Source organism: Colius striatus, chromosome 11 (genome assembly GCF_028858725.1).
Source record: "Colius striatus isolate bColStr4 chromosome 11, bColStr4.1.hap1, whole genome shotgun sequence".
In the NCBI taxonomy this organism is placed as follows: Eukaryota; Metazoa; Chordata; class Aves; order Coliiformes; family Coliidae; genus Colius; species Colius striatus.
Genome location: NC_084769.1, coordinates 11038724 through 11053513, shown reverse-complemented (window position 1 = coordinate 11053513; position 14790 = coordinate 11038724). Strand labels below are relative to the sequence as shown.

Below are 14790 nucleotides of genomic sequence, written 5' to 3'. Positions count from 1 at the left end.
AAATAAAACACATCTATTTCTACCTTAGCTCCACTTAAGAGTCTTCAAAACAAAAAATATTTCCAATGGCAGTTACTTTTCTTTCCTTGTCCCATTCATTTAATATATGAGACACTGTTCAGTTAGGACAAGAAAGTTAGACACTTCAGGTTTCATGTTTAGGGTAACGGCAGCAATTTTATTTACCAAAGAGACTATACCAACTTTACTATTTCTTATTTAACTTTTATAACTTCCAACAGAAAAATATAATTTATATTAGAACCAAAATTAAATCAAACCTAATCCCAAATTATGTTAAATGCTTAAAGTGGTTCTGATAGATGAAGGCCCAGGCCATTGAGCTGCTCCTTACAGACAGGTCTCCATTTGTAGTATTTACAAGGGAACAGTAGCCCCCAGAGCACTCCTCAATAGAGGAAAAACTCTGCAAAGACCCCAGTCACTAAAACCATCAATATCTCTAGCAGCAGATAAACTCTGCTTTTCCTCAAAACTCTAGAAAACAATAAACCCTTCCTCCCCACCAGTAAACTTTAAAGTGCTTTTACCTAAATCCATGCACTAACAATCAATACCCTGAACTTCACTGTCTGCTAATGTACATTATCCAACCTGTGGTACAAAGAACCCACCTAGAAATGAGCTGAAGTCTTTCAGGTGTACCATCACCATATTGCACTGGAGTCATAGATTCTTAGTATTCTTGTAGCTCAACTCCTATGTTACTGGTACACAGAAGTTCTCAGCTGGAAGTAACACTTTCCAGTCTCAACGATTTTACAATGCCAACTGTCTCCAGAACACACAAACACATGCTCCACAAAGCTTTAAATCCTCATACAAATAAAATTGTATGCACTGAACTGTGAGGGAAAAATCATCTTTTGAGAAGCTATGTAACAATATTACAGAGGGATGTGTTCCTTCAGATGAACAATTTAGCCTGTAATATAACTTTGCACATTCAGAGTTATGTTTCTTCCTTTTTTTTTCATCATCATGGTTCTTCAGGTAGTCACTTTACTTATGATTGTATTATATAACCCATGATATTATGGAATACCCCTAATACATATTTGTAATGCAGTAGAAATTAAACACACGTGGACAAGAAGAACAATAACAGACACATAGATTACACATACATTTGTTCTCTCAAGCCTTAGCCTGGGAATGAAGACAGAAAAAAGTACACGTGCATACAACAGCCTAAATGCAAGAGGTCAGCCTCATCTCTTCTAGCTTTATTCAGTTATTCCAGGTCACTAACTACATGTATACTTGGGGAAGAGGAGCACACAGACATCCAGAAACAACTACAAAGACAATACTTATGGAAATTAAATACACTCGTACATTCATTTGAGTATGCATCAGGAAGAGTCAAGAACTGACAACAGTTTTCAGGAAACTGTGCAACTGAAAAAGCGATTTTGTAGAGTTGTCCTTAATTACTGCAACGAAGTGGGGTTTGCTTCTCTTGTCTCTCCTATAAATCTGTCTGTCCCTTGTACCAGGAGTCTGCAGATCCCATGAGATCCACAGGAAAGCAGGCCTCGTGAGCTCTAGAGCTTCCCGGCACAGCAAGAGCTTCCGCAGATGACAGCTGTCACCTGCGCGAATCCCAAACACTGCAAGCGGAAAACCGGCACTGAAAACCTAACGCTGCCCCAAGGTATGCAAACTTCTTACACACAGCAGGCTAGACTTCAGGTCTAGATTGGACTATTGGTTTATCTAGTCTGATTTTGAGTATGGCAGTAAGAACACTGGCCAAAAAAAAAGGTGCGGGTTGGCATTATTGTTCCATCTCTCTCTTTCACAAGACACTCTTCACCAAATCCACGGAGAATGGGTGCAAAAGTTGGAATGCTTACAAGGAAGAAACCTGATATGGGCACTCCAAAATGTTTATGCACGACAGGCCCAGGTACGTATTCCTAGTAAGCCTGTGATGTATTACTGAAACCTGCAAAGAAGTAAAGCATATACCCAAACAACTAAGATCTTACTCAAAACTACATTCTTCTGTCATTTGTCTTATACCAACAGCAAAGACACAAAGACACAAGGCATCTCTCCCAACTAAAACTTCTTGAACAAGAGTGTCACATGTATGCTGATTAGATAGGTCTTGCTCCAGGTAGACTTTCAAAGCAAGCCTAAAGCTGTGATCAGTGGATTCCACATATCTGCCTTTTTTTAATCACCAGGCAAAAGCCTCCACAGCTGCTCTGAACAGTTTACAAAAACCAAATGATCAGGGAGACGATTTATGTTTGCAACATAAATGTCTTCCCTTTTTATGAGTCAGTTTAATACAGACAGTTGCTGCACTCATCTCAGCTAAGGTCTGGCTGGAATTGGTGTGGAAGGGAAAGACTGTATAGAGCGAAACTGGTTAAAGCCCAACTAATTTGTCCTCAACTCCTCCTGGTTCCCGCTGCCCTCCCAACCACTTCCAGCCCGGCACTTGTTACAGCTCCCAACGCCGGAGAGAAGTCCCTCGTAAAAGCTTCCCGAGAGGAGACTCGGTAGAAGGTTATTCAAAAAATAAAATCACACGAAATAAATCTGCACAAGTCGGCTCACTTCACCTATCTTACATCGGGAACAATGGAGACGCGGCCAGCGGGAGGATCCGTCCGCCCGGTAGGACGGGGTCGAGGGACGCGCTGCCAGCCCGCCTGTCCGCCCGTCCGTCCGCAGCTCTCCCGGCCCTTTGTCCGTCTGTCAGACGGCCCCGCTGGCAGCCCCGACCCCAGCCCCATCCCCACCTCCCCGCCGAGGCCTGTGTGGCCCCGCGGCGGCCCCGCGGCTGCGGGCCGGCCGCGCGAGGGGCCGGCTCCGCCGGGGAAGCCTCGCCGCCGCCCGGGGGGAGCGGAAGAGAGATCTCAGCGCCCCCGTTCGCGGCGGGGCGCAGGGCAGGAGGGCGCCCACCGCCTCACTCCGCATCCCCCGCTCGCTGGCCGCTCCGCCGCCGGGGCCAAGTGCGGCCCATGCGGGCGGGACGCGCCGCGCCGCGCCGGGCCGCGCCGAGCCGAGTCGCGGCCCCCTCCTCCCTTCCCTCTCCTCCTCCTCCCTTCCTTCCTCCCCGCACACCTCCCGCCGCGGCAGCGGGCGGGCGGGCGGGCCCGGCCGGACCCGGCCAGCTGCCGCTCCCGCCCGCCGGCACTTACCGGCCGCAGAGCTGCGAAGAGAAGGCGGGCCGTGCCGGGCCGGGCCGGGCCGGGGCGCGGCGGCGGCGGCTCAGAGGGCCCGTGCCGCGGCCCCGGGCATGGCGGGGAGGCGGCGGGGCGCGGGGGAGGGGAGGCGGCGGCGGCGGCGGGGGAGGGGAGGCCGAGGGGAAGTTGGCGGCGGCTGCTCCTTCCTGCTCCAGCGGGGCGCGCGGCGCCTTCCCTCAGCCTCCTCCTGGCGGTGACAGCGACAGCCCGGCCAGAGCGCCGCCGCGCCGCGGTGCAGCATGGGAAACGCGCCGGGAGGACCGGCGGCGCGGCCAAGCGAGGAGGAGAGCGGAGCCGGGCCGGGCCTCCCGCTGCGGCCGGGAGCGGGGCCGGGGCTGCGGGCGGGGCCGGCGGCGCGGGTTATGCGGGGGTCAAGAGGCTGGCGCGGCCGTGGGAAGCCTCGCCGGCAGCACTGCCCCGCGCCTGCCCTCGGGGGAGGCGGGGCGAGAGAGGCTCTCCGGGCCCCGGGAGAGGCGATGGTGCTGCCGGAGAGCCTGGGGCTGCTGCCATCGCGTTCCCTCGCTGCCGTTACAACGGCTTCGTGCCCAGCAGGAGCTCTCGGGGGAGAGCAGGCCGGAGCGGCCGCAGGCGGTGCCAGGGAGGAGGCTGAAGTAAACCCCGCTCCCTCGGCTGGCCCGCTTCCCCTCACCCGACGCAGCTCGCTTCCTGCCGGAGCGCCCGGACCACCGGTGTGCTGGCAGGAGATGGTGGCCGTGGGGACTCCCCAGGCTCTCCACACCTGTCTAGAAGACCCGCGATGAGTTTTCAGGGCTGCAGTCTCACCCATCGTCATGTTGTCCCTGACCCCACGCAGTAAACAATTGGGAAAACTGCTAGAGGCCAAATGTCCTTAAAGCCCGCGCGTTCCTTGCAATAACTCTCCACCCAAACCGTCTGCACCTTTACAGCTCTGCCTGTGCCCTGGGCTCTCTTGCCTCTCTACTCTGTTACTTCGAGGGGTTACCAACTTTTCCACGTTTCTCTAAATAAAGTCCTCTGCTCAGCGACGCGCTTAAACACGTGCTTAACTAAATTGCTTTATGTCACTTGCTTATAATTAAGCATGTGCTTAAGTGCTCTGCTGGATTGAAGCCAAAATCTGCATAAACTCGATTGGGTAGAATTTACCAGCTTCGTTGGGCTTAGCTTTGTGAGTCAGCCAGTCAGCAGCAGCCCAAAGCTTTTTTGCTACAAGCTTAGGTATTCCCATGTTGTCCTCCAGGATCACCCTGTCTCGGTGACAAGGCTTACGCCCTTCATTCAGGTCCTGTTAGAAAGTAAGATGCATCTGCCTGATGAGTCAGCTTTATGTGAGGCTTCTAGTTCCTTTAACGAGATCTGTTAGTAAGGTGCTGCATCCCTGTGCAGGTCAGAGATTGTGCCATCCATAAATTGCAGCAAGGAGAAAATATTCACAGCATTAGGACCCAGTCTGAAGGTCTGCCGTGACTTTATGCACTACATGTATTTCTAAATAATCCTGCTGAGTATTTAATCCATATGACCAGAGGAAGGAGTTAATAAAACATGGCCACATTTCACACAGTCATCTACAATATCACATAAATACAAGAAGTATCATTAACCTGCTTGCTAATAAAATGGGAAACCTTTTAATTTCCAGAAACGGAGTTTTAGGAACAGAGGGAAGATGTACATTTATGCAGCTTTCATTTGTTTTGTTTTATTTGCTTCAAAGACAATTAATTTGGTGACTCTGTTCATTTTCAGTTGTTAAAAATTCTTTTGAGTTCCATTAAGTCTGAGTCAGGGAACTCAGCACTAAAGCTTGGTTTTTTTTAACATACACTGAGGAATTCAAGCTTTCTGCAGGGTGAGCACAAGTGTTTCTCCAAGGGCACATCCATTGGAAGCTGCTTTTCAGAAAATTTTGTTTGGCAATTAGCAGTGTAACATGAAGAAGAAAGCCTGCCTTGTGCTTAATGCAAAGGAGTAAGGCTCAGCATCTTTGGGTTCTGTTCATTACCCTCCTACCATTTTCTGACCTTAAGTGAGACAAGCTGCGCTTTTGAAATGTCAGTTTGGGTTAGGGTGGAGTTTTCTGTTGGTTTAAGAGGAACTAAGCACCTTCAAATTGTTACATTGAGAGAGAATCTTGCAGGCCTTTCTCTGCCTGGAATTCCCCCCCACCAAGGTAGGGGATGCATCAGACCTTGGACCTTTGTCTCCCTTATTTTCCAAATGATGGCAATTCCTCACCCAATCACACAGCTGTGGCAAATACAGAGTGCTGTTTGTATTAGTGCTTTGACACACATTTAATACCTTGGTGTTTATTTATTAGTAGTAGTGTTTTCAACATAATAAAGCAGAAATATTTTCTGTATTCCACATAGAAAGCCAGTAGCTTGAGAAGCTTAAAGGAGCACTTGCATTATGACCTATATTTTTTCCCTTAGCACAGCTCTGTAAATAGCAGACAAACTCTGCTTTTTCCCTAGGGAAAAATTTCATAGTCTTTAATATAGTCTTCCCTCTCCTTTCTGAATTCCAGAAGTTGCCCACTCATGAGAAACCCTCTAAAAGGCAATAATGTGTGTGCAGCGTGGAGCACAGTCCCTTTCAGGTTCTGTGGTTTAGGAGGGCTAAATCATGGAAAGTAAAAGGCACTTCTTTCCCTTCCCTCTACCCTCCCCCCCCCTTTTTTTTTTAACTTCTCTTTTCTGTATAAATCTAAAACCCAAGAAAAATAGGAAGCAGGAGAAGGCTATATATTAAAAAGAGTGGCTCTGGGGAAGCATTGGAACATATATGTGTGCTTTGAAAAGTCTTAATCGGGAAGTGGCTTCAGAAGTAACTGTGTAGAACAAGCAGAACTGATTTGTTTGACCTCATGCATGACAAACTGAAGGGTTTCCTTCAGAAATCTGTGCCTCCAGTCAAGCCAGTAACTTCTGGTGAAGTAGCAACTGATGTGGGAAGATCCAGTCTTGGAACCTGAGAGAGCAGCCCATGGGTTAGGTAGGTTTTTGAGATGGCCACTAAGCTTGACTTAAAGTTATGCCTTTGTATTTGTCTGAATTCATGGGGTGTGAGCTTCTCATCATTAGTTTTAGATCTTGGGTTTAGGAGCTTGTATCAGGATTTTTAACCCTGTAACTCTTTTTTAAATCCTCTTCCAGTTTTTCAAACAATTTCTTGTTTGAATGTCTTGTTATCGTGGGCCTACTGCTCCATCCTTTTGCCCACAGACAGGTAAATCAACAAGCACCAAGGGGACCTTTTTCCACTCCCTTCCCATATACCCACAGAGCCCTTTGTCTGGGCCTTTGGAGCGATGGACAAAGCCTAGTGAGGCAGCTTGTCCTACTGACTCTGCTCAGGGTTAGGTGTCCTTGCTCCTTTTCTCTTGTTCCTCATGTAAAACAGGTATAAATGTGTCCATCTTCTCCTCCTTCCCATGACAATGTCGCAACTCACAGTTAATAATCTCATTCTGTGTCCAGTTCTGGGCTCTTCAGCTCAAGAGAGAGGGAACTGCTGGAGAGAGCCCAGCACAGGGGCGACCAAGATGATCAGGGGACTGGAGCATCTTCCTTATGAGGAAAGGCTGCGGGAACTGGGGCTGTTTAGTCTGGAGAAGACTGAGGGGCAATCTTATTAATATTTATAAGTATATAAATGGTGGGAGGCAGGAGATTAGGGCCTCACTTTTTTTCTTTTGTATCTAGCAGCAGGACAAGGGGTAATGGGATGAAGCTAAAACACAGAAAGTTCCATTTAAACATAATAGAAAACTATTTCACTGTTGGGTGAGGGAGCCCTGGCACAGGCTGCCCAGGGAGGGTGTGGAGGTTCCTTCTCTGGAGGTCTTCAAAACATGCCTGGACACATTCCTGTGTGACCTGATGTAAGTGAACCTGCTTCTGCAGGGGGTTGGGCTGGATGATCTCTAAAGGTCCCTTCTAAATCCCTAGCTTTCTTTGATTCTGTGATCAGTCAAGATGGGTCTGTGTAAACATCAGACATTCAAACATCTGTAGCATGTCTGACTTGGTCCCACGTGTCACTCTGTAAAATCAGCATTATAAATCTCCAGATTAGAAGAAACAGGATGTTTAATGTCCCATGCTGAGATGCCTAATAGGCAGAAAAACCAACCAAAATGATGATAATGTAGTACTCTGGCTAAAATAAATTGTCAAATGACACAATGAGGCAGAATTTAGAGAACCAATTTCTCTGCCTTAAAACACAAGTCAGAAGCTGAGCAGAAACTCATCTAGTCTTAACTTAGCTTGGCTGTCTACCCAAGGTATTTAAGCTGAATTAACTGCAGATAGGAAAGGAAGAAGGCCTTAAACCCCAGCATGAACATGTCAGGATTAAGTCTTCCAGAATTAAATGTAAAGGAAGCTGGGGATATTTTATCTGTTAAAGAGAGAGCATCCACACAGGGATGTGGTGGGCTTTAAGTAATGCAATTTAATGTCACACCTTTACTTAATTTGTCTTAATCTTTCCCAAGTGTTCCACTGCAACTGAGTTCTTCAGTTTGAAGCATTATAGTGGATCTAACTCTTAAGAGAGCAGTAGCTGAACCATTAGCTAAGGGCTTGTCCACATGGGGAGGTTACTCAGTGCAGAATAATCAGCAACTTCCTATCTACTTGGTGTCAATACTCTTAGTTTACAGTCGAGTGGTGTAGGCTGCATCACACCACCCACCCAACATGCACTGACAGCTTGTGCAAAGCAACTACAGTATCTTAAGTTCAGATTCACACCTCTTCACAAGCATTTATATGATTAAAAGCCAAACTCAAAGAATCAAAGAGCAGGTGGGATGCCAGACTGTGATGCAGTGATGACAATGGGGAAAACTAAACCATAAAAATCAATTAAGCTTTTTGGAGATGACACAGATAGTGCTGAAAACTATGAAGTCCAAGAGGATGTCACAGTCCCAGGATGAACATGAGCCAGCAGTGTGCCCAGTAATGGCATCCTGGCCTGGATCAGGATCAGTGCTCAGCAGGAACAGGGAGGTGATCAATCTCTTGTACTCAGCTTTGGTGAGGTCACATCTCAAATACTGTGTCCAGTTTTGGGCCCTTCTCTACAAAAAGGACATTGAGGTGCTGGAAGGATCCAGAGGAGGGTTGTCAAGCTAGTAAAGGATTTGGAGCCCATCTCATGAGGAACGGCTAAGGGATCTGGGGCTGTTGAGCCTGGAGAAAAGAAGGCTCAGGGGAGACCTTTTTGCTCTCTACAACTACCTGAAAGGAAGTTGCAGCAAGGCAGGGTTCGGTCTGTTCTCCCTCATGACAATCAATAGAACATAAGGAAACAGCCTCAGGTTGTGCCAGGGGAGGTTCAGGCTGGATCTGAGGAGGAATTTGTTTCCTGCAAGGGTTGTCAGGCATTGAAATGGGCTGCCCAGGGAGGTGCTGGAGTCACTGTCCCTGGAGATGTTTAAGGGATGGGTGGATGTGGCACCCAAAGGAATGGTCTAGTGGTTGATAGGGCTGTGACAAAGGCTGAGTCAATGATCTTAAAGGTCTCTTCCAGCTGAAATGATTCTGTGATTCTAGCCATTATTCTAAATGGGATCATTTCCATACCTTACTTGAGCCAGTAAGAAAGCCAGCAGAGTATACATATCTGAATCTGAAAGCCAGTGAAATAGGAAAATCTCATATTCCTGTTGGCAGTGAAGGAAAATAAGGGCACAAATGGATCTTGAAGTACAAACAGAGAGAGATTCTTGAAGTGAAAAAAAATGCCTTAAAATTGGAACTGGAACTCTGTGTTAATTGCCCAACACATTAAAAAGAAAGGGTTTAGAGTTTTACAGTCTCATAATAAAAAACCATCACAGAGGTGCCTTCCTTTTACTAGTCTTCTCTGGTAGTACTCTCAAAAATCACATCAGAATAATAAGGAAATGTTGGAACCACACAGGCCATGAACCATTCTGCAAATCATACAGAGCATATCCGTGACTGTCAGAAGCTGAAACAACCGGGCTGCCAACGAGCTGTGCAGCCACACATCTGCCCCTGCCAATTGGTCAGAAGGGTCTGTCCAAACACTTGAAAGACCATGTTATGGCAAGTATGGCTTTGTACATGAAAATCAGATCTCACTACTCTCTTTGAATTGCTGATTGTATTAGTAAGATATGGAATAAGGAAAAATATAAGGTTACTTTGTCTTCCAAAAGGTATGTGACAATTTATGATGTCTGAATTTGTCCAGGAGGGAGAAAGCAGAGGAGGGTTAGATGGATCTTTTCATCAGAGCATCAGCAAAGGCCTCAGTCCTCCACATTAAATCCATTTCATGTTGTTTGTTACAGCACAGATTGGGAGAAGGTTAATGCTAAACTAGGATATGACTATTCATGCCTATGCTTTCCTAAGTCAACCAGGCCACAGAGGAGACTAAAGGAAACTTTAGAGACCTTCAAAAAAGCTTGATGAATGGACAACATAATGGCCAAGGAAGCTCATTTTATCTGCAAGAAGTTGTGTATTTAGGAGAAAAGGCAAACTGCTGAGATGCCTACAAATGAAAAATGGCTAAGGTACAGCTTCAGGTGGGGAGGGTCTTGGCAGGGAAAGGCAAGAAGGTAGAACTGTTGATAAGTAACTTTCTACATGCTTTCCTCATCAAATGGGAAGTAGACTGTAATTTCTCCAAGGCCAATGCAAATTATTAAGCCCTTCTTGCAAGTAGTTACAACCAATTTTCTTTCAAAATACAAGGAAGACTCAACTGGAGGATGAAGACTACTAAATTTTCAGGTTGCACCAATCTGGAAATAGCTGCAAGAATGGCTGGGGTCCAGGTTCAGAGAATCAGCTTCATTTTGATAGTCTAGGAGTAAGATGGAGAAGTCAGAGCTCAGCTTAGTAAGAACAGAGGAAAGGACCTGAACTGAATCTACAGCTGAGCTACAGGACAGCAATATTTCAGAAGATGGTTGAACAAGGCAGTACAGTTGTTCACAAGCTGGCTGAACTGATGTGCACATCACATCCTTTTGTGTGAACTGGCTTGTACCTTGTAAAGACACAAAGGAATCATTTGGAATCAATCTGTGAATCATTTCCACTTGGTCTACATTGAAAAACATTACAATTTCAACTAGAAGTGTTACATCTGGTTTGGGGAATGAAGCTCAGGAAAGACATGTCCCAGTCAGAAAGGACAGGGAGAACAACAAGAGCTTTAGAGAACATAACCAAAAAGACCTAAATGAACTGCATTGTTCCCAAGCAGAGTGCTAAAGGGGAAACACGAGTCTTCAAAAGTGTAAGAGGCCAGCACAGAGACAAGGGAAAAAAGTTGTTTTCCCTGCCCATATAAGATGTAAATTGCAGCAAGGAAACTTTAGGATAGGTTTGGCGGGTTGTTTCTCTTTTTCTAACAGCAAATGTCACAATTCACTAGGAGGGCCTATAAGGGCCATGGAGTCACTGGCAGTCTAAACAGATTGGGCAAATATACAAGCAATGCTTTAGGGAGTAACCTGGATCACTGCCTTTGCCCCCAGGTACCACCCAGCATTGTTCTCTGTTGTGCAACTCCATCCTTTCAGTGTGCAGATAAAATAAGCAAGCAGATAAAACAGGATGAAGAGCAATAAAAAGGTATCTTGACATAGATCTGTGGTACAACCTCAAGCAGCCTGCTGTGGTCCAGCCTTCTCAAAGAGACTGGGAGCCTCAGAGGACTCAAAGAGCAACACACAGGATCAAGGGCATGGAAATTCATGGGAGATGGAAAAGATTGGGATTATTATCTTCAGAGAAAAACAAGGGAGGCAGAATAGAAGCACATGAAGTAATGTCTGGTACAGACTGATCAGGAGCTTCTCCCTGTCTCGTACTGTAGAATAAAGGGACCTTCTCTGAACTGTCAAACTAAAGGTGGGATATTTAAAACTAAAGAAAACCCAGAAAACCCAACCCAAAACACATTAAAAAAAACACACCAAAGGAGGTACATAAGAGATTAAACTGAGGGACTTCTCTGCTATGATAGGTCCAAAGCATTGATGCTAAACCCAAAAGGTTTCAGACAGAAACTGTTTTACCAACATAGGTACATGAGACACCGTGAAGTCTAGAGGAAAAAAGAGAGGTTTGCTTCAGCTTACAAGGCATCAGCCCTTTGTACCATACTCTGCCATCCCCCATGGGCCCTTCACAGCTGCACTCTGTCCCTCAGCACAACACCCCACATCCCTGAGGGAAGGACATGCAGCCTTCTGCCACCAGCCACAGTGCTCCTGCCAGCACAAGGACTCAGGCAAGAGCCACCAAACCCTCCTGGCCAGCAGCCCCCACCCCACAGGGGACTCACACCACAACCCAGCTGGCTGCTCTTGGACACAGAACAGGCATGCAATAGGGGAAAGCAGCCAGAAAGCTTCTGTTTCCAGTATTGTTCATTATAAAAAAGACAGCAAAGGGGCCAAAAAGGAGGAGTGTTTGTTTTTAAGAGGACACCATTCATCTCAGCAGGCTGGGGACTGCCTGGTCGTACTTGTGCATTGCTGGAAGAACAGAAGACAGGTCTGATCCAAATGTTTTCTGTCTTAGATAGAGAATGTGTCCTGAGCCAAAAACACTGCTTTGCCCCAAAGCAGTAACCTCAACAGACTTTGTAAAATCATGGCCTTATCATCCCAAGAAAACTGAGCACATTTATGAAGGAGGTGCATCTACCTGTTTCTGTGTGTCTCCAGTAACACAGAGTGACAAAGGGTCTACAACCCAGATGACAGTATTGGCAGCATCTACAAACAGAAGAGCAAAGTCTTACCCAAAGTTAACTTCACCTGTTTACTACTGTAATAACTCCAACCATTAAACACTCAATTATCTATACATTTCAGCTGGTATGAAGAACTGAACTCAGAGGGGTGTTAGTTCCAGGACACATCTCAGAGATGTACCAGAACTGTTGCCAGAGATTTGTTTAAAACACAAAGCACACAGGAAGAGACCAATCCCTGGGAAGGAGCGTGGTGCTGTGTGTGGGCATTAAGAAAAATGTGACCTATGTCATGCTGATACATGGCAGTATTTTACACCAGTACAGAGGCCCCTCCTCAGCTTCTCTCTGTGGGTCCACACTTTGGAAGAGGAAGGGATGCTGCACACATGATATTGTCTCTCCCTAGTGACCTCGTGGCAGGAATTGTTTAACATTAGAGGTAGTGGTGTAGAAACACCAAGTTGTTTTCAGCTAACAGCACCAACGCTGCTTTCAAACTGCATATGACTTCCAACTGGCTTCATGGAAGAACATCATCTCTGCTGGGCTCCTAGAGCTTACAGGCTCTAGAGCATCTCACCTGGCATGGAATTTGTGAAGGCACTTTCACCCTGACATAAGCCTCTGGAAGGAGGAGCAAGAAGGACCAACTGTATCCTGAAGGTGAGACCCTGAAGGAGGACACTACACCCTCATGCTTCATGTCCAAGCTGATTTGGAAAGCTTGGGAGGTCAGTTAGGAGGCTGGGCTGTAAAATGCCAGCTCAGAAAGCCTCCAGAATGGCAATTATTGCCTGTTGAGGAAATGCAGGGAGTTTGGCTGAGCCACAGGGACAGCGTGAAATGAAAGTGGTCAGAAGAACATCAAAATGGTTTGAGTGTGGGCTGGGGAGATCCCAGACAATAAAGGCTGTTTGGGGAGTGCTGCTTTCCATCTGCAAAGCAGATGAGAGTTTAATGCTGAGAATCATTTAAAAGTCAAATAAACGATTTGAAATGGCTTGTAATAACTAAAATCGTGTTTCTTTCTCAAGTAAACTGCCCTTGTTTACTGGCTGGATGCATGTACACCAACCCAAACAAGCAGATGAAGAAAAACCAGTCCCTGGGTGCAAAGAGAGTCTCCTGCCCAGCCTCAGAGGAGCTGCAGTAAATGGTGGAAGAAAATATCCCATCAGTGCTTCAAAGGGCCTGTGGAAAAGGAGCCTGTGAGGGGATGAAAGCACATGAATGGAGAGAACAAATGGTGACACACTGGATTTTTTTTCTGGGTTAAAGCTGTGGGGTAAAGTGTTGTCCCAAGACAGGAGGCAGAGTCTTTCCTGCAGCCCCTCCCGTGGGCTGACAAGTGGTGCAGAGCTGCTGGCAGTTCTGCAGTTGGCCCTCACTGTCAAAGTCAAGTCTCAATTTTCCAGAAGCACAGAATAGACCCTGATAAGATATTTAGCCAATAACCTTGACAATATGGCATAAAGAAATAAAGAGGGGCAAGAGATTCTGGGTCACTCATTGAATACAGAAGGGCAAACCCAACACTGTGACCCAAAAATCTGTACATCTCCAGGAGAAAAACAAAACAGCTTTGTTTTTAAGAAGTCACCATATTATCAAAGACCCCTTATCAACAGCAGTAGATGCAAGCTGACAGGCTGAAATCAATGCCAGCTATTGGAATATGAAAGCACCATTAAAAGTTATGACTTCCTTTGGAAAAAAAAAGGTGTATTTTGATGTAGATCAAAGACACTTTCCTTCTGTCAGCTTGGCCATTTTTGATCGACTCAATGAGCACATTTAATTAACAATATGATAGTCAATCTCGTTCCTAATTGCATGCAAAGTGGCAATATTTTGCAGATTGGTTCTTGCTTGGTCTGTTTGTAGTACAGCCCACTTATGTATGAAAATGGCTGCTTTCTCCCCACAGTTTACAGAGAAGTTCACAAAGCTGGGGCTGTCAAAAAATTAAACATCTTTGTGCTATAGCTGTGCATACTAATGAGCAGTCTTAATGCTGGTGAATTGTTCCTGTAGAAATCACTAGGTTGATGTCCTTAAAAAGGAAGGGGGGGGGGGGGGGGAAGGTTTTATTTAGTGCCAAAGTAGAGAAATAAAATCATTTGGGAGACACAGTGAAAAAGAAAACCCACCCTATAAAGCAAGTTCAAAACATCACCTTTCACTTAATAGAATGTGTTATGATGGGAATACAAACGTTCTCTTAATCACAAATAAAGAGTAAGGTGTGACGTTAAAATACTAAGTGTGAAAAGAGCCAACAAGCTGGGTCAAAACAGAAAGAGGACAGAGTCATCCAACCAGAAACGCTGATCATAGGCATATGAAGTGGTTAGAACTACAGCTTCAAAGTTTAGTCTAGTGAAAGATGATTTTTGTAATAATCTGGAGCTAGAGGAATGTGGCCTTTGAAGCTAAACCAGAAAAAGACAAAAGGTACAATCATTGCACTTGACCTTGCAGGAGCAGTATCCTGAAGCCAATGACGAGCAGCAGCAGCCCACAGTTACATCACACCAAAACTCCTCCAAGGCAGCAGCTCAGGGTGGTGCAGCCCTTTGAAACAACACAGAGAAAAAAGCCACCGTGGATGCTGTTTACTACTGGAAATTGTTAATAGCCTCAAATCATCAAGTCTTTCTCTACATCAAATCACTCCTAATTAACTGGAATCCTGGTGCCACCTGAGTTGTCCTGCTGGAACTGAAGACCCTGCTTGTGCTGGACACAGCTGTCCAAAGAGAGAGATGGCTGGCTGTCCTTGAATCTAAGACAGCAGGAATGTAACTTTGTG

General features: G+C 46.0%; 1 protein-coding gene across 4 annotated transcripts in view; it reads right to left on the bottom strand.

Annotated features, from left to right (window-relative positions):
* Positions 1-3500, bottom strand: part of ZNF148 (zinc finger protein 148) — a 43666-nt gene extending 40166 nt beyond the window's left edge. For 2 of the 4 annotated variants that reach the window (XM_062004710.1, XM_062004713.1), the window contains exon 1: positions 2610-2753. In XM_062004710.1, coding sequence (XP_061860694.1) covers positions 2610-2611 — 2 coding nt within the window. In that variant the 5' untranslated portion in view covers positions 2612-2753. Of the gene's footprint in view, positions 1-2600; positions 2754-3182 lie in introns of those variants that run through there. The other 2 variants (XM_062004711.1, XM_062004712.1) reach the window with 2 other exon arrangements.
* Positions 3501-14790: the final 11290 nt, after the last annotated feature.